Raw genomic sequence first — 27,349 nt, 5'->3', positions numbered from 1 at the left:
CTTCCGCTGTGCTACTTCACCACACACTAAACAACCCTTTGTTTGTTGTATTTAACCTTGAGATTGCTACTCAAACCTGAAGTAAAGCCAAAGGCTCAAACCCACAACCTTCAAACGCAGTGCAGGCTTGTGGCAGCAGCTCTCCCGGTGTGCTACTTCACCACACACTAACCAACCCTTTGTTTGTTGTATTTAACCTTGAGATTGCTACTCAAACCTGAAGTAAAGCCAAAGGCTCAAACCCAAGACTGGGCTTGAACCCATAACCTACAGGGTAAGGACAGTAGCTCCTCAGCTCTTGTGCTGCACTACCTCACCATGCACAAATTACATTTTTGTTTCTCGTATTTAACCTTGAGACTGCTACTCAAACCTCAAAACTCTTTCAAAGCAGAAGTGATGTCTGCATGAAGGGGCATGAACCCACAACCTCAGACAGCAGGTTGGAGCCTGCAGCCCTTCAGTTGTTCCCTTGTGCTATCCAAGCACATGCCTCATTGTGTCCGTTTCTCATATTAGACCTTGGGATTGTTTACTAAACCTCAAAACTGTTTCAAAGTTTACCGTTTGAAGCCCTGACTGCAACCAAACCCTCCTTCTGAGAGAGCAGGTTTGAACTGAGGATCCTCCACACTTCAGCCTTCCTGCTATCTCCCTGCACTGTTCCACCACACACCTGTTGATGCTCTCACTGTTCTCAGGTCAAATATTTATGCAATTAAAATGCGATTAATTTTGATTAATTAATTACAAAGCCTCTAATTAATTAGATTAATATTTTTAATCGAGTCCCGGCCCTAATAAAAACACAATAGATCTCTTGTGTTTTTTATCTCCAGTATGGACTCCTGGGAGAAAAGGAGTTGCTTTTTTGATAATATGGAAATTACATTTCTTAAATGTGTTTTGTAGTCAACACTTTTCCAGATTTTTTTTAAAATTACAGTTTATTTATTAACTTTCTTACGCTTGAAACTCTGTAAAATAAAAAAACAAATTTCCTGCTGCATCTTATTTTAGAGGCTATTTCACAGGTAAACCAAACACACACACACACACCATGGTTCCTCTAACAATGCATCTTGCATTTCTTCCACAAACTCCATATTGTTTCAAGGTATTCTACAGTATATCATTTATTATTTTACAAAACGTTCTATTCCTCAATTCTGTTGAAGTTCAGATGAGTATAAATACTGGAAGAAGAGCATTATACCTCCGGCATTATTTTAGCTTTTCAACATCTACACATCGGCAGCCAAGTGGGTGACAAAGTGTCATCAGAGACCAGATTAATCCGTCCATCTGCTTCTCGAGTGGACGGATCAGTCCAGCACCAGCTGGGGGTTTTGGGCAGTGAAGCAGTGGTAAACTCTAGCCGATATCTCCGGTCCCACTCGTCTCTCTTTTCCTCCACTTTTCACCAGGAGGCCGGCCAGCAGCCCCTTTCTGTCCTCCTCGGACTCCACGCTCTGGTATGCCTAAAAAAAAAAAAACACAACAACATTGGAGACAGAATGTTTTTGATTCGCCCTGAAAGGATAAACATAGTGGGGTGGGTTGGGAGGGGGGTCGGGGGTTACCTGCATCAGCAGCTGAGGGGACCGGTAGGCGGCGGTCACGGTGGAGGCCACAGCGGGGCTGACTCGGTTCAGCTGCTGGATCTGCCTGCTCCAGACCTGGATCAGCCCGGAGCCGTCCCTCTCCACCCGAGCCCCGCCGGCCCAGGCGCCGTCCACGCAGAAGGGCAGCTCCGCTCGCTCCGTCAGCAGTCTGGAGAGGCACGGAAGGACCAAGGGGGACTATGGGTCAATCAGCTTTCCTCGTCGGTTAATGCGAGATAAAAAAATAAATTAAAAAAAAGGGCTGGAGCGGCTTCGTACTTGAAGGGGCGCTTCGACAGGGCCTTGGTGACGGCGCACACGTGGTTGGTGACCTCCTGCCAGCCGTCCAGGAAGACCAGACTGATGTTCTTGCAGAGCTGTAGGTACACGAGAACCTGGGGAGGAATGGGAGACGAGTTGAGCGGCTCAAGTGTGCAGGAACTCGTGTGCGCACACGTCCACAGATTCAAAGTGGCCTGACCTCCTCCACTTCCAGGTTCTCCATCCCCGATTTGGATCGTAGCGTCTCATCTAGTAGATAACCGCCACACGCACCGGTCCTGTTGGTAAGCAAAAGCAACACGTCGGATCAGAGTGTGTTGTAAGCTGGTAAAGTTCATGAATAAGACGGCATCACGCTGACCTGTAATCAGCCGGAGAGTGCGTCACTAAGACAGTGACCAGCTTCTTGTCGTCCCGATTGAGATACTCCAACACTGGACTGAGGAAAGACCCCGTTCCCGTCTCCTCCCCCCCGCTGTCGAGCATCTGCAGTGACAGAGCAGGGCCGTCACGTAGGCTGGCCTCCAAAGCTGAAAGCATCACGCCTTCAAAAGCACGCTTACTTTCTTCACAGAGATCACCATGTCCACAAAGTCATTCAGAACCAGCACCAGGGCCACCTGCTCCTCTTCCACCGAGCCATCTGTGCCCTGCAAAAGACAAACAACAGTAATGACGCTGCAGGAGAACGAAAGAATAAGTCGGTAAGTATGAATGCAAAATAATAATGAGCGCAAAAGAAGCCGGAATGTCACAAGAAGTGGAATCCATGTAATATTTCTGCAAAAGGAGTGCGAGGTGCCCACCTGAGGCGAATCTCTGGTCCAGGTGATGCTGTGTGGAAGCTGCTGGCTCTCGATGGTGAACCGCCACTCAAAGGCAGCCAGGGTGTCCAGCAGGATGTCCGAGCCTCCGTGTTGCAGAAGAGCTGGAAAAGAAGAAAAAAAACAAGCACACACAAAAGTTCTCGAGTCAACAAACTCGTGCATGAAGCATCTCTCCTGGAAGTTTGTTCTCTGTAAACTTAGCGTGGTTCCGCTTGTAAGTGCATTTAGTGGAATCAATTAAAAATAAAAAAGTTAAGTTGAAAGGGTGTCCCTATCTCGTTGGTGGCGGCGGACAATTCCGACTGCACCTGAAGGCAGCACGCGGTACCTGGATCCACGCCGACCTGAAGACACCTGAGGAGGTTCTCGGGCCGGAGACGCCTCACGTTCTCCGCGGCCTCTTTCCTCGCGCGCTGCTCTCGTCTCCTCTCCTCCTTCTCTTGGGCTCTCGTTTCCTTCTGCCTCTCCCTCGCCTCCTTCCTCTCGGCGGCCGCACGTCGGTCGGCCTCCGCCTCCTCCTTGGAGCGGCGTTTTCTAGCGGGGCTCGGTGTGCCTCGCGGATCCGGTGCGGGGGGCCGCAAGGCGGACGCGTGACCGCACGCCGCGCCCGACGGGGGGGCTCCGCGGCCGCGGGGCGTCGCTGTTTGACTGCTGTCGTCGCGGTTCGAGTCTGGTTTGGTCTCCGCTTCGCTGTCCTCGGAGTCGGATATCTCCCACGCCTTGACTCCGGACATGTCACACACGTTCAGACCATGATCGATGACCTCAAAAATACCTTTAAACGCCACCGCAGCAGCGATGTTTACATCGTGACTCGACGGTGTCCGTCGAAGGACAAAAGATCATGAGCGCTTCCTGGTTGCGTCATCAGCAGGGACGGGCCAAATCACTATACATTATATCACTATACATTATTATACACTATACGTTATTTTGTAAATTAAATATGCCCACACATGTGCCGTCCTCTTGATGTCCAGGTTTTAACGTCACGTCGCAATGATTTATGGGTAATACCTTTGGTTCGAAGGGAAAGGGTTCATTTCATGGTTCAAAGACGTTCTCATGCACACAAACCTGTCAATACTATATTCTACTCTCAATTCCATGCATATGTTTTGAAAAACCTATAAAAATGTATTGATCTTTGTTAAATTGGAATTTACTTAAAAGGAGGTTGCAACCAAAGTAATGATAAAAAACACATACAATGTAAATCTGATAAGGTAATTTAAAGCTATGTTTTAACACATTTTGACTATTACAAAACCCAACAGCTTGACGAATTACATTTTACGTGAATGGCAAGATTGAGGGGTTGGGTCTTTTATTTATTGAAAAACAATGATGTGATTGATATGATTTCGTCAAGACATTTAACAGCACATTCATTTTAATATTTAACTTGTATTTGCTCTTGAATGTTTTGTATAGAAAATACAGTATGTGTTGTTTTCCCCAATAAAGTTTTCTTGGGTAAAAAAAAAAAAAAAGAGAAAAAAAAGCATGGCTGCGTGATTGGATTTCCAAACATCCCGCTGCGTCGTCCCGCCTCACGATGTCCATCCACATCGCTGTGAGATCTGCGCTGAGCGGACCTGCTGACCATGTAAACAACTCCGATCGGGAAGACGTGTCCTCTCTGCAGCCGCCGTCCTGTCTGTCCCCGTCTTTTGTCCACCATGGCGCAACCGGCGGAGAAAGGTACGTACCGGGGTCCGCGGAGGGTCTGCAGGGACTGCGGCTGCCCTCGAAGCCTTCTTTTGTAGCCCCCCCCCCGCCGCCGCCAAAAAATGGGCTCCCGAAGGGCCCGAGTGTTGGTCATGTGACCCAATGCAACGTCTCCACAATCCCTGCAGAAACGAGCTGCGCTTTCTCGTGAATTAATTCAGCACTTCTTTGTCACAAACAGCTGTTTTTTTTTGTTTTTGCCCAATGAAATGAATAGAAAATGCATCTCCAGCCCTTAAAAGTTTCAGGTCAGAATGAGATGATTTACACTCAACTAAACGGATTTAAGTTTACATTTTAAAAAGAGATGAGAATGTTGCATCTTCTCCTTTACAGTGAAGTCCGGCTGTCCAATGAACATTACTCAATACAAATCCTGTTGTGTTGTTCCCCACAGTTTATTACCGCTTTGTGGTGCTGTTCTTCAACTGCCTGCTGACATTCGGCTCTTATTTCTGCTTCGACATCCCCAGCGTGTTGCAGGATCAGTTCCAGGGGGTAAGTAACTTAAAAAAAAAACACCTTAAAGATACCAGATGCCAGAATCAAGTTATTGCACTTTTAAGTACGTCTGTGTCATCATTTTGTGGCTATTTAGACCATAACCCGAATCCCTGGCCTCCCTTCGCTTTGCAGAACCTGACGTGCTCCAATGCGACGGTAATCAACGGCACGGTGGACTGCGTGCCGGGACTGGGGATGAACCCCGAGCAGTACAACCTCCTTTACGCCATCTACGCTTGGACGTGAGTGCTCACGCACGCGCGGACGTATGGATGCACGGACGCACGGACGCACGGACGGCGGCTAATCAGCACGCGGCTGAAGTTGCTCTGTTCTCTTATCAACAGGAATGCGGTGGTGGTCATCATGGCGGGATTCCTGATCGACAAGTTGGGAAACCGCTGTAAGTCCACAACCTTTTCCCGGGGGCCGATTGGGTGCAACGCATGATCGACACGGCTCGACCTTTTGTCCTCCCTCTGCAGTCGGCGTGTTCCTGTTCTCCTTTCTGTGCGTCCTGGGCTCGTCGCTGTTCGCTCTGGGTTCCCACTTCAGAGGAACCCCCTACCTGCTGCCGCTGATGCTCACGGGGCGACTGCTGTTCGGCTCGGGCAACGGATCTCTGACCAGTGAGGCCCCCCCACCCCCCTCCCCCCCCACTCCCCCCCCATGTCGTCCCAAAGTCTCGCTAACCGCTCTTCTCTACATTAGTCGTTCAGAACCGCATCACGGCCTTCTGGTTCAAAGGGAAGGAGCTGGCCCTGGCTTTCGGCCTGACGCTGGCTTTCTCCCGCCTGGGCTCGGTCCTGAACTTCTTCCTCACCCAGAGGTTTGAAGAAAAGTACGGCATGCAGTGGACGCTCTGGGGCGGTAGGTCGTTTGAGGGAGAAAAAAAAAAAGGGTCGTGGCATGAATGCACAGGAGCAACGAGGTCGAACTAAGGGTGTTCCTACGCCATCCGTACCAGGTGCCATGCTGTGCGTGCTGGGCTTTGTGTCTGCCGTTCTCGTCAGTGCGCTGGACAAGATCGGCATGAGGCAGCTGGGTCTGGATGGCGCCATGCGAGAAGAGTCCCGCAAAGTGGTACGAACTGTACCTTTAAAAAAAAATATATATATATATATATATAACCTGTTTATTAAGTGCAAGCATGGTGCGGATGGAACATGTACATCATCATTTGTGTGTGTGTGTGTGTGTGTGTAGAGGATTCAGGATGTGAAGCTCCTGCCGCTAAGATACTGGCTGCTGGTTCTCACCATCATGTTCTTCTACAACGGCATCTTCCCCTTCATTGCTGATGCCAGGTAGACCTACCTGCACACAGCGCAGCTCATCAACGCCTGATCGTATGTTTCTCACATACTGCCCGTCTTCTTCTTCTTTTTTCTTCCCGTCCAGTAAGTTCATTCAGGATAAATACGACGGCTACAGCCAGAAGGAGGCGGCATACGTCGCCGGCGCGGTATACGACAGCTCCCTGGTCCTGTCGGCCTGCGTGGGCATTCTCATTGTGAGCACCCGTGACCTACGGCACAAAGGTCGGCATTGTGGAGGTGTGTTGGTGTAAGACGTCCGCCTCTCTCGTGGTTTTTTTTTTCTTCTTTTTTTCTCCAGGATTATGTTGGGCTGCGGGGCGTGTTCGCACTGGCATGTGCCCTCCTCACGCTGCCGGTGTTCGGACTGCTGGCCTTCACCTTTGTGGCTCCTCTCGTGTCCACCATCTGGCTCGGAATTACCTACTCCTTTGCTGCTGTGAGTTGATGCCTTTCGCTACTGGAAGCCTTGGGGAAGTGAAAGGGGTGAAACGCGTCGGTGTTCTATCTTAATTAATTTCTGTGTGCTGTCTGCCAGGCCAGCATGTGGCCGTCCATTCCCCTCGTGGTGCCTCAGGCGACTCTGGGAACCGCCATGGGCCTCGCCACCTCCATCCAGATGGTGGGAATCGGGTTGTCGAACCTTGTCGTCGGGCAGATCCTGGGCACCAAGTCTAGGTGAGGGGACGCTTCAGAGAAGCATAGGAGGCTGAATGTTGGATCTTCACTCACCTTTCACTTGTTCCTCCTTTTTCCCGGGCCAGCGAAACCAAGATCCCGTTGTGGCGTTGGCAAAGGATGATGGTCTTCATGTTGGCCAACACCATCAGCTGCATCGTCACCTCAATGCTGCTCAACATTGTTGACCACCGACAGGTCAGACCCCCCCCCCCACCGGCTCTACACGCGTGTCCACCGTCAGCTGGCTGCAGTGTGTTTAGGTGACCTTCTGGTCTTCTGCAGGGCGGCCTCCTGAACAAGACGACCAAGAGGTCGGGCCCGGCGGAGGGGGACTCGGACAGAGAGCCGCTCCACCCGGGAGAGGAAGAGCACCATCGGGATGAGGAGGACCGGGCGCCCAGATCTCCTTCCATCAACTCCTAAGTTGTTTTTACACATTTTTTTAATTGAGTTCAGATATTTCTCTTTTTATGAATGCATTTCATGTGTAACAGTTGAAGTGGAATCTCACTGAAGCTCAACATCCGGCGTCCGCGGCGTCCACTGCAGTTTAATCATCCAATCATCCGTATAAAATGTGGAATTTGTGTGTGTGTGTTGCTTTTTAAAAAGTGATTTCATACTGAAACAGTGAAACATTTGAACCTCCTGTTTGTTTTATTGTTGGATGTTTCATAATGTACTTGAAGAAGGGACTTCCGCAGCGTGTGTAGCACACTGCAGCCAGCAGGTGGGGCTCTTTGCACATTTGGATACGGCCGATGCTCCTGCAGTAATAACAGATGTTTGTCCTAATGGCTTTGGGTATATACCAAATATCCTTGCTGTGACCTTTAAGTAATTAAACACTCTTTTGATTGCTATCTTTCTTTATTTTATGAAAATAGAACACAAGCTCCAGCTAAGTAAAAAGCAGCAGAAAGGACCACTCCTTATTAGTCCATTCCTACGGGTGAATACGTGTGCTTGCATCAGTAAAAGGTTTATATAGGCAATATTTAAATATTTTTTACCTCCTACATCTAAAAATAAAAGTTCATATATATATTTATATATTGATGATGTGATATAATAAATACATTCATTTTTAAGTAAATGGCATTAAGCAGATTAAAGCAGAGAGAAATGAAAGCAATCCCATGTACATTATTTGGAGCACGAGGGTCATCAAAGGTTGCTCTATTTCAAGTACTTTGTGTCCGTCATTGTATTCAGTCGTAATCCAAAAGATCAGACGGGCATTAAATGAAATCTAAAGATTGCCGCATGCATAACTGGATGATACAATAGAGCTCGTAATCTCCTTAAGCGGATCAGCAGAGCGATGCGTCCCGTGTGCTGACGAGCTGGAAAGGAAGCGAGCAGGTTACCTCTGTTTACCACCCAGATCAACCCTAAAAATATACCTCACCTAATCTTCTTAAGGGGCGTGCGGTAGGAGTTTCAGTCAGTCAGTCAGTCGGCCTCAGGAGGGCGGCCTGACCCCCGCCCCCCCCGCTCCCCCGACACCTCCAGGTCCGCTTTGTGGTGTCTCAGCCTGGCGTCCGTCTGCAGCCTGAACCGTGCGGCCCGAAGCCTCGAGTGCTCCGGCATGTCGGGCCTGCTCAACCTCAGCACCCTGGGCAGGATCTGCGGCTCCGGCAACAGCAACGAAATGGTGGTCCTGGACCGGGTCAAGAGGAAGAACTCGGTCAGGCGCATGTCCATCATCGAGGACGGGGAAATCGCCGAGATCCTCTACCTCATCCCGAAGCAGTCCATGATGGAGCAGCTGCCCTTCATCAACCCCGACGACTACGTCCTGTGCGAGAAGTTGGACGGCGTTCCTCCGGAGATGGCAGGTGTGGAGGGGTCGAGATGCGTGTGTGGGTGTGGAGGGTATTTTAATAACAGGAGATAACTTCTTTAGCTCATGTAACACATGAATCCCGTTTGTTTATTTATTTCTGTCGGGGGGGGGGGGGGGGGGGGAGGCTGAATGTGGATTAGATTGAACATTTTCTGTCTTCTGTCATTCTTGATTACATCGATCTGTGAGGCTGTGACTGATTTAACAGCTGGGCCGACTTTTCGTCACACTGATTGTGACTATTGTGCCTCGTTCTTCAGGTTTAATGACCTCTGCAGGCTTTACAGCGGCGTGAATGTGAGGAGACTAAACACTGAATGTCCATCATTTAACGATCTGTGCTGAGCCAACAGTCCCATCATGAGGTGCAGGTTCAGGAGCACGTTGCCACTCCCACAGACCGCGCACACACACACACCACACACACACACACGCTCCCGGTGTGTGTATTTAGGACCACCCTCTTTCCCCTGAAGCAGCAGCCCACGGAGCTCCTCTCCTCAGTGGGATCCAGTGAGCAGATGAGCCGACACGTCATGAAGGAGGAAGGTAGACGTTGTGTGTGTGTGTGTGTGTGTGTGTTTCTGTGTGCGTGGGATTGTGTGTGTGGGTTATTGGACGACACGGTGTGTGTGTGTGTGTGTGTGTGTGTGCTACTTGTTTACTTTCAAGAGCTCAGGAGTTGTTTGCACTTGCGACGCTGTCATTTGATTGATTTAAAGGTCAAAACCCATTGTGACGCCGTCAGGTAGCGCTTTGCTTCTTCTTGTTATTTATTCTCATTTAACATCGTGTTATTCTCTACACACAAAATAAACGATGGCTGCCAAGTAAGGGAGAGTGCAAGGCCAGCTGTCAAAGGGTTAAAGACCGGCACCACAACAATAACTCAGAATTATGAACACACAAATAGTAGTTTGAGCGAATTTTTCAAAGGTGACGTCATGTTATGGATAATACTTAAGTCCTAGGGGTATATTTACATGTACATTTAAATAGATACTCATTCCTTACGCACACAACGATTAGCTGTCTGTCTCTGGTTCGCTCTCTTTCTAAATCGACCGTTTGTTAATACTTGACACCATCTGAGGGATCAGGAAGGAGCCCTGAAAGTACACGTCGTTGTTTCACCACACAAATACGTACCGCTCCATCATCTCAACAAAACCAAACCTCAAAAGGAGTAAAAGGAGTTTTTTTTTACGTGACGTCGTTGTGTTTTTGTGCATCCCATTAACAAATACCTGAGGCCTTCTGGGACAAAGGCTGGTTGGTTCTGATGGTCCTCCATCCCCTCAGCGCCACGCAACGTGCAGGCCACATTCACAGGGAGCTTTATATGAACCCTTTTCTGGAGGCATGGGTCCCTTAATCTAGTTTGTCGCTTCATGCTTGTTACCATGGAAACTAATCTCTCCTGTCGCGGGGGCGGACCCCGGGGCCACATACCAATGTGCTTGACTCAATTGTCTCCGTATTCACGAGGCCGAGTCGGGAAACTTTCGGGAAAACATTCCAACCTCCTGCTCTTGAGTGCGGAGGAATCAAAACGCACACACACGCGCACACACACACACACACACACGCTTATCTATTTGTGTGTCTGCACGACATTCTTTCCCCTCTCTCCCTCTCTGCTAATCACATTGAAGACCTGTGGAGTGGGCTGGGATTAGATTGCGGGGAGTTTAAAACACGGAAGAGGCCGAAGTAGAAGGAACAAACGTATCGCTGCGTGTGCTAAGTTTAGCGTGTTAAGTATCCGTGGTCCATGTTTAACAGCCTTGGGGAAGAGCAGCTAACACGCTTAGAGACCAGTGATGGAACGCAACAAAGTACATTCACTATAATGAGCACTTTAGGTATTCTAGTATATTTGAATGACTTATACTTGTAGCCTACAATGCGACTAGCGAGTGGGCTGCTTTGCATTTTAACTTCTGCTGATAGAACCGACGGTGCATTAACATAAAAGCATACACGCTGCTTCATGCCTGTTGTATCATCAATGCCTAATGAAAAGAGAGTTTCACGAGAAAGAGGCACCAAGATTCTAGCATCCAACGCTCGGCCTTGAGAGGCTTCGTGTGCTGAAAGGCAGAATAAAGCCTTGCAGCTGATTGGCTGATCGGCGTCCTCGTCCCTGTGCTGCAGGGCCGCGTGACCTGGACGGCTCCCAGCCGTGTTCCCCCGGCGGGAGGCGCGTCATCCCCTGCTTCCGATGCGGGGACCCGTGCAGGGGTCAGGTGCTGCGGGTGCAGAACAGCCACTTCCACATAAAGTGCTTCACCTGCAGAGGTGAGTGGCGGCGCCCGAGGACGTCCGTCCTACCGAGGAGGAGCCTTTTTTTTGGGAGGGGGGGGGGGGGAGGAGGGTTTGGTTTTAAACTGAGAGGAATTTGCTGCTCGTTCAGTCAGTCGGATTCAATTCATTGCAAAATATTCTGCTCTCTCGGAACCGGCTGTTGTGAGACGGTCTTTCACTTTGTTTGGTGGAAAATGTCCCTCATTGTCCCCGCTAATCGGAGCGGGCAGCAGAGACAAAGGGACTCTCAGAGGACAGGGGCCTGCAGTGTTTTAACGGTGGGACGACCTGGAACTGAGAGTGCTGTGTGTGGACTTTTACTGACGTCCCCCCCCCCCCCCCCCAAAAAAAATATTAAATTCAACAACTGGCACAGTGAAAAATGAAGTATGTCATTTTAATTGAATTTGTGTGTCGTTTCTTTAATTGATCCCTGAGGAATTTCTGCTGGCGCGTTCTATAATCATTATTATTGACTTAAAATGAGCGTTTTCTAAAAATAACCCCCCGTGTATGCCCGAGAGGGTGTCGCACTCGGACGGGAATAGAGCGCCACCGATCCGTCCTCGGCGTCCTCGCCGTTTGTCCTTTGCATTCCGTCGAGGCTCAGAGAGACAACGTGTGATATCAGGTGACTGAACGAGCTGCGTCCTCCTGCGAGTACCTCGCCCACAAATGTACGAAAACGCCGCATGTTCCCGATGAAAGGAATGTGATCTGATCTCATTTAATGCATAGAATGCATCATATGAGAAGCTGAAAATGCTTCAAAAACAAGAGTAAAAGAACCCCCAACATGATGTTTGCAAACTAATACACATGTTGATGGAGGAGAAGAAAAAAAAAACCTTGTGGCTTTTATTGTGTCAAATGAATAATTAATGACGATTATTGATTCACCGAAAGACACAGGAAGTTAAATTCATCCAGTAATCCATCGCAAATGAAAGTAAATTCGTGAAGTTATGACAAACAGGTTTAATTAAAGAACAATGCATTATGCCAGCTGTGATGCTTTCTGTGTGTGTGTGTGTGATGCTTTCTGTGTGTGTGTGTGATGCTTTCTGTGTGTGTGTGTGTGTGTGTGATGTTTTCTGTGTGTGTGTGTGTGTGCGTGCAGTGTGCGGCTGCGACCTGGCTCACAGCGGCTTCTTCCTGAAGAACGGGGACTACCTTTGCCCGCTGGACTTCCAGAGGCTCCACGGGACGCTCTGCAGCAGCTGTGGGGACTTTGTGGAGGGGGCCGTGGTCACGGTCCTGGGGAAGACCTACCACCCGGCCTGCTTTGTGTGCTCCGTCTGCAAGTAAATAGCGTGTGGAGGGTGGGGGGGTGGGGAGGGGGGGGGGGGGGGGGGGGAAGAAGTAAGTAAAACAATCGTCTCTTCCTTTGTCCTCAGGGAGCCTTTTCCTGCAGGGGATTGCGTGACCTTCAGCGGGAAGGACTGCCTCTGTCAGCGCTGCGTCCCACCCCTGCCCCCCCCTCGCAACGGCGTCAGCTGGTCCGGCGGTAAGTTCCCATCAAAAACGATTCCCTGATGCAGCCTCAGCATCGAAGCGCTCTGTGATCCCACGCTGACGTCGTCAGGCCGTGGATGGTGCCTCTAAAATCTTCCCCTTTGGGGGGGTTCCTGGCGGGCCGATGACCCGTCTCCATCTCAGCGGGGGCCTCATCCAACAGACAACTGCAGATAGGACCGGGATCAATAGAGGCCTCAGACTCATAAAGCCTCGGGATTAGGAGGGTATTGTAGCGCAGAAAGGGGCTTAATTAAAGCGAGAATGTGAACCAAAGACCCGCCGGGATGTTGAATGTTATTGGACACGTGTGCGCGCATGTGTGTGTGTGTGTGTGTGTGTGTTCTTAGACTGCTCCGGCTGCGGGAGAGACATCAAGAACGGCCAGGCCCTGTCGGCGCTCGGCGGCCAGTGGCACCTCGGCTGCTTCAAGTGTAAGGCCTGCAGGAGGATGCTGAGCGGAGAGTACATCAGCAAGTAAAACACCTCGTTCCTTCTCTCTGTTTGTTTGTATTCATCCGGAAACATCAGAAACGACGTTGGCCCCTCACACTGTCTGTTTTAATCTTTCCAGGGATGGCTTTCCATACTGCGAGAGGGACTACCAGATTCAATTTGGGGTCCAATGTGAAGCGTGTCAGAAGTTTATAACTGGAAAAGTCCTCGAGGTCAGAAATCTTTACTTATAGTTAAGAGCACGCTGCTCTTAAAAAGCCATTTTGGTGACCTAGTTGGTTTCAAAGGTCAAACTCTGTCTCCTCTTCCGCTGCAGGCGGGGGAGAAAAACTATCACCCCGGCTGCGCAAGATGCAGCCGATGTGACAAAATGTTCACGGAGGGCGAAGACATGTATGTGCAAGGTCAGCGTGAGGCCGATGGCTCGCCATTTCAAAAAATAAAAAAAAAGGACACACAGTGCCACTCTTTTCGTTCCCCCGTTTGCGTTAAAACGCCGCTGCCTCCCGCAGGGTCGACGGTGTGGCACCCGGACTGCAGGGCGGAGGACGCCTTCGTGGTGAGTCTTTGTGAAACTAACTTCTACCGCGGCGCGACGCCGTCCGCGTAACCGCCACGTGGTTTCGACCCGTTCTCCTCCTCCTCAGGGCGACGGAGCGAAAACAACACCGGGCCTCGGCTTCTTTTCCCCGCATCGTAAACGCAAGGTTAATATTGAAAGCGGGCGCGCCGTCTGCACGGATGATTAATCTGAAACTCACGTGCAGATTGAAGGGACTTGAATCCTTGAATCTTTGTTTGAAGGACTTTTATTTTGGAGGGCACCTGTAAACGCTGTGATCCTTCGGTCATGTATTAATACATTAACGTTAACACATCGATGCACCCTTTGGCTGCATCGCATCACGTCCGCTGGCAGCCACCATTGTGTGATAGTTGTACCATTTTAACACAAATCGGGCTCTTATCGTTATTAAGGAGCAATAAAGGTGTTTACAATATGAACTAATTAACATAATCGGCATGACCTCAGGCACTAACTGTTTTATATTCCTAGTACCTCCTCTAGATATTAGTCAGCCTCCTATGACTCAGACTAATAGACATCCCTCTCCCCCCCCCCCCCTCTCTAGCCCACGACCTCCTCATCTGAAAGCTCCTTCTCCAGGCCCGGCTCGTGCACTCCGGGGAGTCCCGGTCGGACCATCTGTGTAAGTTTCCGGTGGAAACATCTGCCTCCGTGGTGAACAACCCAGCGCGGCTGGATTTGCATCTAACGGATCCTTTATTTGTGCAGGGGAACCACATGGACTGAGTGTCTCTCGTGCACAATCTAGATTTTTGTAAAACGAAAACAAACAACAGCAACTTTGGAGAATTTCCAATGTGGAGATAAATTAAACGAATTTTACAATCACCATATCTTTTCAACTTGACCTTGACTGATTGGAACTAGTTTTTATCTTGTGAGGAAAAGAAAGCATTTCAATGGTGGCTGAATGAGCCTTTCGATTGTCTCCAATCAGCCACATTGATCTAGAATCTTGATTTATTGGTTTTGCTCAATTTTAATTCCCTGCCAATTCAGATTCAAATTTGATTCTAAACACATTCCAATGCTTCTCATTTCCTCCATGTAGTCTAATTGTGATTGTTGTGAGGAATGAACTTTAAACCCAAAGAAACATCTGGAAAGATTTGAGCCAAAAACAACTCGTGAAAAGACAACGTGTAAATATCAAAACAAGATGGAACGTCAATCCGTCCACCTTTTGTGCAAAATTGAATTCTAGCGGCTCATCTTCTGACCCAGTGTGGCTGTGGTTGAAATTCTCCCTAAAGTCCTGTCTTAGGTAACCTTTGACCTGTCCTAACCCGTACTGTCTTCTCCCTCTGTGTCCCTCCTCCCTGTCCTGGTCCCAGGCAAAAGTAGATAATGAGATCATTGATTACCGAGAATTAGCGGCCATTCCCAGAGTCAAGGCTATATTTGATATAGAGCATCCTGATATGATGTCTTATGAGTCCGTGAGCTCCTCCTCCCCTTCGGACACCAAAGGCGCCGGACCGGAGCGGCGAGGCCCTGCACAGGTAACCCGCCGCTCACTGTTTGTTGCTCTGTTTGTGGGTAAAACATGTGGATTCCTTTAAAACGGAGCGACTTCGGAGAATGTCATCTACTGCTTCGCTTAGCATGTGGAAAGTTACTAAGAATAAACCCGTATAATCAAATCCTTTTTTTTCTATTTTTCACGTCTGTCTTCATGTGAAAATCTTGGGATCCTACAGTGAGAGATTAAAAGTTGAAACTATTGCATATTTCCACCAATTATAAATCCCTTTAAACACGTGTAATAAGGTGGTTTTTCTTTTTTCGTGTCCAACAAATTTGGGGATTTGAAGTATTTTTTTTCCCTTCTGTTCTGATTTAGTCACCAGGAAATGAATCCGAAACCACCGAGGTAAATATATGGACTTTACTAAATCACTTTTGTGCACTCAACACTGTTTTCTGAGTCTGCTTTCTTTCAAGGAGAGTTTTGAAGTCAAACGTCGCACACCAACATCCAAAAGACACGCGTCTTCTGAGGCTCACGGGACGCACAGTCACCACAACTACACCCCCAATCTGTCCCGATCCCCTCAGCACTTCCACCGGCCCGGTAAGAGGAGCTGAACAGGAGTCAAATCAACCAATCAATCCAACCTCCCTGTGCTCCCTTTTTACCACTTCTCCTTATCTCCTTCACCCCCCCCACCCCCCCCCCACAACTCCTCACTCCACCTCCGCGGTGGAATAACAAGCAGGAGTGACGCTTTCTTCCTCTTTATTGTCTGGCAACAAAGACACATGCGTCGCTTCCCCTTTATGTCTCCACTTTCCCCCCCGTGACAAAGGTAAGAACCTCCCACCTCCTCCTGCAGCCCTAACCCCCCCCCCCACCACACTGGGATCACTCATGCATCCTATCACGCACGCGTATACGTCTTTTAATAACCCTCCATTGTATGTTGTGAACTTCCACAGACTGCATATACTGTATATGACAGACGGGACGTCATTCACTTTATGGTTTGAGACTTTGAGCCCTCTAGTGGTCAAAGACTCTTTGATCTATTAGGGATTGTAGAAAAGAACGCACACTGTAGTGTACGCTCAGTGTAGATCATACACTGATGTCTTTTACCCTTTTGCATATCTTTGGCTTAGTTTCTTGTTTCCGTCGCCTCAATCGAGCGGCTCACTTAATAAACCGAAAGGAAATAATAATAATCCTCCATATAAATATAGATCAAAGTGGGTATTGGCAGATTTGAGTGATTAAATAAATAATAATTCCCGTGGCTGCTCTCAGCTTCCCTCACACGTTGCTCTACGCTATTTGTAGCGGTGGTTTTTCTGAAGCCTTTTCCTCATGTGTGGGTGAGATATGAGTGGCATGTGGTCCCACTCACATCCCCCTTTTTCCCCTTTTATTTTGATGGTCTGATAGATAACTGCAATCATTGTACACATCATTCATTTTTACTGCACGTTCTACTTTCTGAGGGGAAACAATTCAAATGTTTGAAAGATATGAAAATGGAAAAAGGAGATGGTGCAGAAAATAATGAAAACATATTATTCTCTCCTTGCTGTGATATTTAGGAATGATTATCTGCTGACACTGCGTTCTTTTCTATTTGCAGACCAAGGCTTCAACATGTACAGGAGGCCTCCGATTTACAAACAGCAAGGTGCGACGTCGTCAAGTCCATTTGTCCCGATGGCCCGTGGTGTCGGTTTTGCAGAACAATTAGCAAAGGCCTGTGAAAAGAAGCTTACGTTCCTCTCTCGCCTGGCGATGAGCTAATCCGTCTTACGGGGTTCACTCTCTCACGCAGACGAACATCTCAGCACCTCGCACGCGTCCTCCCTGCCCGGATACGGTCGCAGCGGCCTCCACCCGGTAAGGGCAGCTTCTGATGGACAGAAATACATTAAAAGACAAATCAGTCCATTCAGACTCCACCAATGTTTGTGATTCTTGGCGTTTGGGTTCAAACGTGTTCACCTCTCCTCTCCTCGTCCAGCCGCGGTCAGCTGACCTCTCGCCCGACCGCAGCGACGGATCCACAGGTTGGTGCACTCCACATTGTTCTCCGCGACACTGTAATATCAACTGGGTTAATAATTAGCGTCGCCTGTTCTTTGCTCCTTCCTTCAGAGTCTAAGGTACGTGAGGAGCGCTTTGAGTGGCCTTTGAATCCTTTGATCCCGCTTCTTTTCCTCGCTCGGTTTGATGCGGCCTCATCTCGCTCCCCCCCTGCATGAGCCTGTTTTATGACGTATGTATTTAACCGCTCGCAGCTCTCTCCCCAGCTGATGGACGCGTGGCACTGTTTGCAGAACTGACTCCCTAACCGCACACCTGCAGTGAAACGTTTTCTTTTTTAGCTCCGGAGTGATTAACGTGGCCTCGCGCGTTTTTCCCAAACGCACGTTTTTCTGCTTCGTCCTGCAGCTCTCCTGCGGAGGTCCACATGCATTAGCACGGATGGACAGAGGAGTGTCCATGCCTAATTTGTCGGAACCAAAAGCAAGTATCGTTTGTACATTTTCACTGCAAATGCTTGTAATGCTCTGTACCTATGAGCCCACTTAGAAGGTTGCATCCCAGATTAAGAATGTTTGCGCCGTTATGAAGGATGCATATTTTCACGCCCCCCCCACCCCCCCCACTAAAGCGGCATTTTTGCACCTCGCGGTTGCGTTTTGAGCACACGGCCTTCGATGGTCGCGACGTCGTTCTTGAGCTTTGTCTTTTCGTCCCTTCTCGTTAAGCTCTACCCGTACGAGCTGTTGGCTGTGAGCCGCAGAGGACGGGTGAAACTCCCCAGCGACGTGGACAGGACACGACTCGAGGTACAGCGACGCGTGAGGAGAGCAGCACGTGGACAAAAAATTGATGAGGTCACTTTTGGTGTTTATTCAAAAACAGACACAGAGATGAACTTTTCTTCCTCCTCGCTTCCCCCTGCAGCGCCACCTTTCCCCGCAGGCGTTCTTTGAGATCTTCAACATGGGCCTTCAAGAATTTGACGTACTTCCGCTGTGGAAACGTAACAATATGAAGAAGAGGGCCAATCTTTTCTGAACGCCACCCAATGCATTTCTTCATTATTAATATGCAGTACGAGTTCTTTTGGCCCCTTGAGTTTTTTTTCTTTGCATTTCACACAAAAGTTTTATATTTTCTTGCCTATAAACTGGACACATTTAGTTTAGTTCATGAAGACTTGTAATAATGATTGAAATGTATAATACCTCAGCACATATTAACACGGGAACTTGTTATATTATTGGTTGAATCTTAACTGCTTGTTTTCACTCTGTAAAGGTGAAGGTGTTTGTTGATCAGTGAAAACACGTTTGAAGGGAAAAAAGATCCATTTCTAAAACACGTATATTTCTGAAACGTCTAAAATAACTGGATACAGAACATGTGGTTAATGTCTCAACATGTAGTTCAGTGCATAAAGAGGTCTGTGAGTGTTTCCTCGCTCGCCTCCTAGAAATTAGGAAATGATTGACTTCAGAACGCAGCGTTTGAACGAGGTCACCGTGTTTAAAAAGTCACTCATTTGTGTCAGAAACGGTTGGACAGCAGTTTTAAAGGATTTTGTCCCAAGTGAAAGCCTTTGGAGATCCTGACTATTAAGCTTTATTGAGCTTATTATGGATAATACGTCATGATACCGGATGTGTGGAGCAGTGTCTGAGTACCTCAAATGATAATAAGTTGTCATCAACATGTCGTTCTGAGACATGATATGAAACAACTGACGGTGTTGTTACTTTAACATGGTATATTTCAACAATAAAGTGAAAAGAACATTATTGAGAATGTTTATTCCACCAAATCAATAAAACATGCTAAAGTATGGAGGACAAAAAATGACATATAAATAAATAAATGCGTAACTACATATATAAATAAATAAATACCCCCACACTTATTTACGCATTTATTTATTCCTGATTTATTTATACATTTATTTATTTATACTTAAGTCATATTTTGTCCTCCATGGGTTTTGACAGTATTTTTTTGTTGAACCTTGCAGAAGAATCTTAGTTTTCAGATCACCAACTTGGAAAATGACTATTAATAAAAAAATACTATCATCCCGTGTTGATCTGCGTTTAATCTTGTCTATCTGTCAAAATCCAGAGACGCAAAGGAGAACTACAGGACAACTAAAGGACAACCAGAGGACGATCAAAGCGCAGAAGGGTTTTGACATTTAACCGCTATCACAAAAATAAATATTCTAGCGTGAGCAAAGCTTTGCTAAGACAGCAAGCGGTGAGCCAATATCCTGCAAAACATGTCAACGTTTCATTAACATCACAACCTTGAGTAACTTGAGCTCCGTATCTTCCCTCGCCCGCCTTCCACCTCTCCTCGATTCATATTTGGTTTTGCTCTGACATGTTTTTTTAGGGCCGGGACTCGATTAAAAATATTAATCTAATTAATTAGAGGCTTTGTAATTAATTAATCGAAATGAATCGCATTTTAATTGCATAAATATTTGACCTGAGAACAGTGAGAGCATCAACAGGTGTGTGGTGGAACAGTGCAGGGAGATAGCAGGAAGGCTGAAGTGTGGAGCATCCTCAGTTCAAACCTGCTCTCTCAGAAGGAGGGTTTGGTTGCAGTCAGGGCTTCAAACTGTAAACTTTGAAACAGTTTTGAGGTTTCCCAAGGTCTAATATGAGAAACGGACACAATGAGGCATGTGCTTGAATAGCACGAGGGAACAGCTGAAGGGCTGCAGGCTCCAACCTGCTGTCTGAGGTTGTGGGTTCATGCCCCTTCATGCAGACATCCCTTTGGCTTTGAAAGAGTTTTGAGGTTTGAGTAGCAGTCTCAAGGTTAAATACGAGAAACCAAAATTTAGTTTGTGCATGGTGAGGTAGTGCAGCACAAGAGCACAAGAGCAGAGGAGCTACTGTCCTTACCCTGTAGGTTGTGGGTTCAAGGCCAGTCTTGGGTTTCAGCCTTTGGCTTTACTTCAGGTTATAGCAATCTCAAGGTTAAATACAACAAACAAAGAGTTGGTTAGTGTGTGGTGAAGTAGCACAGTGGAAGAGCTGCTGCCACAAGCCTGCACTGCATTTGAAGGTTGTGAGTTCAAGCCCAGTCTTATGTTTGAGCCGTTGGCTTTACTTCAGGTTTGAGTAGCAATCTCAAGGTTAAATACAACAAACAAAGAGCTGGTTAGTGTGTGGTGAAGTAGCACATTGGAAGAGCAGCTGCCACAAGCCTGCACTGCATTTGAAGGTTGATGGTTCAAGCCCAGATGTGGAAATAGCATTTAAAAAGAGTTTTGAGGTTTAGCTCACATGCTCAAGGTTAAATACAACAAACAAAGGGTTGGTTAGTGTGTGGTGAAGTAGCACAGTGGAAGAGCTGCTGACATAAGCCCCTGCACTGCAACTGAAGCTTGTGGGTTCAAGCCCAGATGAGGAAAAAGCATTTAAAAAGATTTTTGAGGTTTAACTCACAAGCTCAAGGTTAAATAGGAGAATCAAAGTTGCCAAAATGTGACCAGGACTGGTAGTGTAGGGGTGCAAGCTAGAGCCCAGAAGCCTCTGTGCGCACCGCCAGTGGGTTCAAATCCCGCTCGTGCCAAGTCTTGAGCACACTGCCGCGGAGGTAGTAGTGGGGGCATTGTCCCCACGGTTGTTTCTGAGAAGTGAACCCTAGGGGTTATGCAGAAACACACGGCGCGTTCACTTGAGTTATGATGGCATCGTCAAGAATGATGAAGGATCTTTTGCTGACGAATTGAATTTGATGTCAATTGCTTTAGCCTTTAGCACTTATTAGCCATGCTACGTAGCCACCAGAGGTGGAAGCAAGTCACAAGCAAGTCTCAAGTCATTGCCCTCGCGTCCCGAGTCGAGTCAAAGACGAAGCAAGTCCCAAGTCGAGTCACAAGTCACAGCCAACAAGTCTCAAGTCGAGTCACAAGTCGTACCATTTTAGTTTCGAGTTATGATGGCATTGTCAAGAATGATGAAGGATCTTTTGCTGATGAATTGAATTTGATGTTAATTGCTTTGCTTTAGCCTTTTAGCACTTATTAGCCATGCTACGTAGCCTATAGTTCCACCTTTTTGACGGGTGAAGATGAGCAGATGTGTCTCATTCAGTGGTCACACTGACATGAAACTTATTACAGCCTCTGAGGGCATTTTTCAAGACAATCACATGTTTGTCTACTTCAGGGCATCCTGTGGACAACCTTAAACTGATTTGTTTACCCTTTTTAGTGCATCCACCCTCCAATTCTCTGTTACATTCAAATTCAACTCACTGCCTTTACCAATGCAGGAAGGATAAATAGCATGGTTGATCCTCCAAGATGCACCAATCCATCTCTGGGGCAATATCCCATTATGATTTTTTCTAAATGTCAGTTACCCAAAACTAAAAAAGGATTTAGGAAGAGCCACCATGTCCCTTGAGGGTTGAACCCAGATAAGGTTTAAAGTACAGAAATTTGGGGCATTTGGCATTAGTGACAGGGACGTGTAGGTTGCTTCATCTAAGATCATTCCAGTCATGTCATGGGAAAAAAAATATTGTGAAAAAAGTCAAAATATGTAGGGTCAAAAAAGATTTTTTTTAAATAATAGGTAAAAAATTATTATTAAAAAATATATGTAAGGTCAATATATATATATTATAAGGGCTAACGCAATATATTCCTCGCATGACGTCACTGTGTTAAACACCGCTACCGAGCTGCGACGCACAGGGCTGCAGTGAGGACACACAACCAGGACGTGGATGAAAACACGCACATTTTATCCTAAATAATTCATTGTGTGAAGTTTTGTGGGGCTTTTGAGTCTTTCCTCAAATCACTGACCCCGACAAACTATCCCAGTGAACATTTTTTGGTTGAAAAGACGTTGAATCGACGTCTATGCCCGACGTTTAAAATACGTTGCAAAATGGTTTAAAAGAGAAAGTTGTGACGTCTATGTTTAGACCACATATCAACGTGATTTTTAATACGGTAAAATGTCGTCCTCTACTTTGTGCTATAGCATTATTTTATAGGTGTAAAAAGAAATGACGTCCACGTCGTTTACCACCGATATTAAACATCACGTTGAAAACAGGTCTAAACATTGACGTTTTTTCAACGTCTACGAATAGACGTTGAAACAACTTTCACTTTTAAACCAATTTTCAACGTCTTTTCAACGTCGGGCATAGACGTCTTTTCAACTACAAAATTGCTCGCTGGAAAAGTACAAGTTACACACAGTCAGCTGTTGACAGTTGTCAATCATGTCAATAGCCCTTAACAAGGACAACACAATTTGATTAATTTGTATTTATTCATATCAATATAACACTTTTCCTATACAAAACAGAATACAAAAATAAATTATATTTTGTGAAAATAAACTATGAAATTATAAGTGGAGCAACAACATGAACCAGTTAGTTTAAAATTTTGTGTTTGTAATTCTGAATGATTGGCACTTCATTTTCAGATTGTGTAACAAGATCTGGCTCTGAGTCACTTGAATCCGGATCGTATACCTGAAATCAGCTCCGTCTCCCTCATCGTCACTTCAATGATTCAGAATGCGCAGAAAACAACCCTCAGTTGCAGATGCCTCTTGTCAACATGTTAAAAAAGAAATGTTAAAATAATTCAATTCATTTTATGTTGTTCAACCCAAAATGAAAAATAAGCCTGAGGGAGCTTTACAGTCTAAACATGCAGCATCCTGTCCCAAAACCATCACATCGGCACAGATAAAACTCCCTTCAACTGGACAACACTTAAGGGAGAACAGTGGAGGAGTGGCTGTATACAGAAAGAACAAGATGTACAGTACGATAAATTCCTACCACAGAAATTATTCAAATATTCAGAGTAGTACACCAGGTGTAAGGCAGGACAACTGCAGGGACAAACTCCATCAGATGTAACCTGCATCCACAGGAACCTGTGAGGAGGGAAGAACAAAGACTTTAGGGAAAAGGCAAAGTGTGTAATTTGGGTTTATGACAGTCAGTGTTGGGAAAGTTCACTTTCTACATGAACTAGTTCACAAATTTTAAAATGAACTAGTTCAGTTCATAGTTCAAACTTAAAAATGTGAACTAAGTTCACAGTTTAGTTCTAGTTCAGTTCTTTTTTTTCCCCATACGTTGCTGCAAGCTATTATTTTTCAAAATTATTGCCACAGCCCAGAACAACAGACAGCAATTATTTGATCAGTTTTAACACTGAAGCTATGCATCAGATTTAATCTTCATATTCAATTTTGAATCCTTATCCAACCAGGGTTCACATTAGCATTGAGGGGACAGCATTACCCCACTGTTGCTTTAATGTTGCTGTCCATTCACTCCACACTAGCAGCAGCTGCAGCGTTCACCCCTACCGTACATTCTCAAACACATGCTGCTTGAATGGTCTTTTTTAAATAAGGAATAAAAACACGACAGTTATCATTAAGGTGCACATGTTTGCAAAGAAAGGTCAGATTCCTCCCATCCTCACCGCCCTTGTCAGTAACTTCATAAAACTCATTTAAATTATTATACGCCGCCTCTTTGTTACACGCAGCTGTCGCCTCCATGCATTTTTTTTTTTGATGACGCATGCGCAGTGCAACGCTGGAGGCTGGTGTTGCCAGATTGGGTGTTTTTTCCGCTACTTATTAAAGCGCGTTTACGGTGTGTTTTCTATAGAAATCTGGCAACCTATTTGAACAACGTTAACCTGAAAGAACGCGCCGTTCATAGACACCAGAATGAACGAGTTCACAGTGACGTTCTTCGGGCATTAATACAGTACGTTCAGTTCACGTTCGCCCAAAATATGAACGAGTTCATGAACTATCGTTCAATGAACGCCTTCAGGCACAACACTGATGACAGTAATAAAAAAGTGACTTATAATGATAACAGCAGCAGGTGTTTTAGAACCCTTATTTATAGATTGTTTACTTATGACATTATAAACAATTTATGGCATTTCTGGAGTAACATTTCCAGGTATATTACACAGTACCATACTTTACAATGTTGCTTTAAGCATGCAGTAACTTACAATGTGTTGGCTAGCTTGTTTACAGGCCACAACTTGTTGAATTCAGCTGCGATCGGTGTTTAGGCCGCGTTGCTTTAAAAACGTGTATTTTCTACATGAAATGGGAACGGCAATGATATGATATGGGTACAGCAACAACCTAACGCATAAGCAACACCAAACACACGGAGGTTTACTTTTGGTCCAGTTCATGTTGAACGCTAGCATGCTTCGAGCTAGCATGCTCCAAGCTAGCGTGCTAGCGTGCTAACTAGCAAACTATCTGCGCTAACGCTAACTAGCTTACCAAAATAACAGTCTTTTCCGTATCGAGTGGGCAGCACAAGTAAAATAACTGGTTATAGTTTCAGGTGTGCTTCATTCAAACACTGACGTACTTACAGAGTATTGGGGCCGGTAGCCGTGGTTGTATCAGCCCGTTCACGTCGCTCTGCTCCCGGACACACTTCCCCTCGCGCTGCCCCCGGTGGAAGCTCTGCAAGAACCTGCGCATGCGCGTTACAAATGTGATCAGAGTTACGTGTTTTCTAATGTTTGAAACGGCCCGCATTATTTTGTCCTTAAAGCATATTGTTAACGACACACACTCTGTATTTCCATATTCATGACGTTTTAAGAAAAATCTTAAATGCGTTGAAATCACGTCTTTGCGTAGACCAAATTTCGCCGACCACTTCATTCATTATTATGATAATCTTAATGATATTATAGTCTCTCTTTCAACCTTACGTTACAACATGACACATCATCGAGAAATTTACCCTTTTCTAGCACGTTGAGGTTTCTCGCACTTTTTCGCCGGTTGAAAATACTTTGAAGTGAGGTCTTAGACGTTCAGACCTCATTTCAACCCGATTTCAACCATATTTCAACGTTGAAATAACGTCTTGTGCTCACTGGGTAGGTTCATAGATGCATCTCAATATATACATATACATATGTTCTAATACATTTTATTAGGGCCGGGACTCGATTAAAAATATTTATCTAATTAATTAGAGGCTTTGTAATTAATTAATCGAAATTAATCGCATTTTAATTGCATAAATATTTGACCTGAGAACAGAGATGGGGACTCGAGTTGGAGACTCGGACTCGAGTGCGACTCGAGTCGCACACACGGTGACTTCCGACTCGACTTCAGACTCGTCTTCGAAAGACTTCAGACTCGACTCGGACTCGAGCTTTGGGACTCGTGAACAATGTTTAATTTTAGGAAAAATCGGATGAGCTCGCTATATCGCTCCCTCCGTTACCTGCCTACGTAACGCGTACATTGACACATATTGCTGGCTGCGCACACGCGGCCACACACGAGAAAGATGTCGAATGCCGCTCCTGGGTGGCGCTGACGGGAAGGCGCTGGTGCCGCTGGCGGTCCGACCGACGGTTCGCTGACGTCGGGACGTATGCGTTCCAGCAGCGGACCGTTTACTCTGCGATCTCCTTTAACTGTCTCTGTTCTGCTCACTGAAGCAAAACAATACGTGGACAAAAAATATCAGAGCCAAGAGCAGCGTGTGTAGTCAACTACTGCTGCTAACACATCCCGTCAGACCAGGATTATTTATTTATATCCGTTCATGAACTTTTCTCCTCGTTACCCTGGTAACCGCTGTCATTACAGACGGTTGCGTCGATTCTTACTGTTAAAATCTACGTACTTCCGGTTTAGCGGCTACGCTTCGTATTTTCATTTTATGGGAAAAACCACAAAAAAAAACATTAAGTAAAGAGTAAAGGAGGAGTAAAACGTTGTTGGTATGTTTTTTTACGGTAAAAGGGACGTTGATAAGAGATGGGGACTCAGGTTGGAGACTCGGACTCGAGTGCGACTCGAGTCGAACACACGGTGACTTCCGACTCGACTTCAGACTCGACTTCAGACTCGTCCTCGAAAGACTTCAGACTCGACTCGGACTCGAGCTTTGGGACTCGTGAGCATCTCTGCCTGAGAACAGTGAAAAGTAATTTTTTCACATGGATTTTTATTTTTGTTCAACCAATTCCAGCAGACAAGTGTAGAAATAGCATATTTAGAAATATAGTACTTTCAGAAATTCAGGTAGCCTATAGGTAAGTAGACCTTCTGTAAACTAGGTTTTTTTAAGTAGACCAATACTTTCAAGTACATTCAGAACATTGGTTATTTTTTCAGACGTGGACTTAGTTACCCTGGTCCTTAAACCAGTCATCTGGTGCAGTGTGGGTTGGGTGTGGGTCCTTGTACTCGGGTCGGGCTAACGTCCACGCTAGCTGCTAATTGTTTTGCGTTAAGGTAATACTGGAGGCTCGATGTGAATTCCTTGTTGCACAGCTTGCACACAACCACGCTCTTATCGACGCTTCCATCCGTGTGTTTATTATAATAAGATTTCCCATTCACGGGGCCACACGACACGGTCTCGTCAGCTTCTTCGTTCATGTTCACTGTGGTTTGTTGTTGTCTGAAGTCATGAACGCTACTTGGTGCTCCAGTATAATCGGTCCTCCGAAACTCATCCAGTGAGAAACGTTCCGCGGTGCAAAAAATAAGTGTAAAAATGCGTAAAAAATGTTTAATGTGTTATTTTTTGTGTAATTAATTAATCTTAATTCACATTGTAATTAATTAATCGTAATTAACACGCTAAAGTCCCGGCCCTAGTTTTTTTATATCATGGTTTTATTTATTTTTCCATCTCCAAACATGACTCACAGTGAGTGTTGGACAAATCTGTTGCGTATTTAAGACCAACAGATGGTGCTGTGGAGCCTCCAACCGAAGCAGCTCTTCAGGGCCCCTCTCCCTGCTCAAAATGAACATTTTAAAGGCTTTGTTTAAGCTCGTATTTGGGAAATGAATTTCAGATTTTTTTTCTCTACTTGCATCCAACAAAATGTAATTTAGTAATAGTCCTGGTCTAAAAATAACCTCCATCGTGGTACCTTCCTTTGTAACTTACTACATTACTCCCCCCCCCCCCCCCACCAAAAAAAAACATTTTGTTACTTTCAAATTGAAATTATGTATTGAGTATTTAGTTTCTCTAATCTCATTTATTTAAAAGTAGGTCATAGTTTATTCGATGACTCTGCACTATATGTAGTTTTTATTATATTAAAGTTACCTGCTTTTATCCAAAACAACTTACAATA

The 27,349-nt window shown here is 46.1% G+C and overlaps 4 protein-coding genes across 11 annotated transcripts; 3 read left to right on the top strand and 1 right to left on the bottom strand.

The window, feature by feature from the left end:
- Nucleotides 1-811: 811 nt before the first annotated feature.
- LOC119212644 (probable crossover junction endonuclease EME2) lies at nucleotides 812-3,620 on the bottom strand. Of its 2 annotated transcripts, none has more exons than XM_062559978.1 (8): nucleotides 3,017-3,620; nucleotides 2,693-2,852; nucleotides 2,450-2,536; nucleotides 2,248-2,372; nucleotides 2,086-2,164; nucleotides 1,884-1,999; nucleotides 1,584-1,773; nucleotides 812-1,481 (listed from the first exon to the last, which is right to left on the bottom strand). In XM_062559978.1, the coding sequence occupies exons 1-8, from the start codon at nucleotides 3,445-3,447 to the stop codon at nucleotides 1,326-1,328; spliced, it is 1,344 nt and encodes a 447-aa protein (XP_062415962.1). In that variant the 5' UTR covers nucleotides 3,448-3,620; the 3' UTR covers nucleotides 812-1,325. The 2 variants fall into 2 exon arrangements, with proteins under 2 accessions (XP_062415962.1, XP_037319220.2); XM_037463323.2 differs by having other exon boundaries at nucleotides 813-1,481; nucleotides 2,693-2,814; nucleotides 3,042-3,619.
- Nucleotides 3,621-4,187: 567 nt separating this feature from the next.
- Nucleotides 4,188-7,808, top strand: mfsd1l (major facilitator superfamily domain containing 1-like). The gene is made up of 13 exons (XM_037463291.2): nucleotides 4,188-4,417; nucleotides 4,842-4,942; nucleotides 5,081-5,190; nucleotides 5,296-5,351; nucleotides 5,434-5,577; nucleotides 5,660-5,818; nucleotides 5,916-6,031; nucleotides 6,155-6,255; nucleotides 6,350-6,461; nucleotides 6,566-6,703; nucleotides 6,803-6,942; nucleotides 7,029-7,140; nucleotides 7,228-7,808. Exons 1-13 carry the CDS (start codon nucleotides 4,396-4,398, stop codon nucleotides 7,366-7,368), a joined length of 1,452 nt encoding a protein of 483 aa, XP_037319188.2. The 5' UTR covers nucleotides 4,188-4,395; the 3' UTR covers nucleotides 7,369-7,808.
- Nucleotides 7,809-7,941: 133 nt separating this feature from the next.
- Nucleotides 7,942-17,396, top strand: LOC119212614 (actin-binding LIM protein 1-like). 7 transcript variants are annotated; one of them, XM_062559972.1, is made up of 18 exons: nucleotides 7,942-8,786; nucleotides 10,952-11,095; nucleotides 12,222-12,405; nucleotides 12,499-12,608; nucleotides 12,967-13,093; nucleotides 13,191-13,284; nucleotides 13,389-13,476; nucleotides 13,585-13,631; nucleotides 13,720-13,779; nucleotides 14,206-14,283; nucleotides 14,996-15,163; nucleotides 15,505-15,534; nucleotides 15,609-15,735; nucleotides 15,878-15,970; nucleotides 16,763-16,810; nucleotides 16,958-17,022; nucleotides 17,147-17,192; nucleotides 17,281-17,396. In XM_062559972.1, exons 1-18 carry the CDS (start codon nucleotides 8,537-8,539, stop codon nucleotides 17,385-17,387), a joined length of 1,866 nt encoding a protein of 621 aa, XP_062415956.1. In that variant the 5' UTR covers nucleotides 7,942-8,536; the 3' UTR covers nucleotides 17,388-17,396. The 7 variants fall into 7 exon arrangements, with proteins under 7 accessions (XP_062415956.1, XP_062415955.1, XP_062415958.1 ...); XM_062559971.1 differs by having other exon boundaries at nucleotides 15,606-15,735; nucleotides 15,881-15,970; XM_062559976.1 differs by lacking the exon at nucleotides 7,942-8,786 and adding an exon at nucleotides 8,939-9,343 and having other exon boundaries at nucleotides 15,606-15,735.
- A 153-nt stretch (nucleotides 17,397-17,549) lies between these two features.
- LOC134107879 (actin-binding LIM protein 1-like) lies at nucleotides 17,550-19,241 on the top strand. The gene is made up of 3 exons (XM_062559979.1): nucleotides 17,550-17,652; nucleotides 17,898-17,978; nucleotides 18,097-19,241. Exons 1-3 carry the CDS (start codon nucleotides 17,611-17,613, stop codon nucleotides 18,208-18,210), a joined length of 237 nt encoding a protein of 78 aa, XP_062415963.1. The 5' UTR covers nucleotides 17,550-17,610; the 3' UTR covers nucleotides 18,211-19,241.
- The last annotated feature ends 8,108 nt before the right edge of the window (nucleotides 19,242-27,349 follow it).

This window comes from Pungitius pungitius, chromosome 21 (assembly GCF_949316345.1).
Source record: "Pungitius pungitius chromosome 21, fPunPun2.1, whole genome shotgun sequence".
NCBI lineage: Eukaryota > Metazoa > Chordata > Actinopteri > Perciformes > Gasterosteidae > Pungitius > Pungitius pungitius.
The sequence above is the reverse complement of the archived record's forward strand: the minus strand, read 5'-3'. Positions and strand labels throughout refer to the sequence as shown.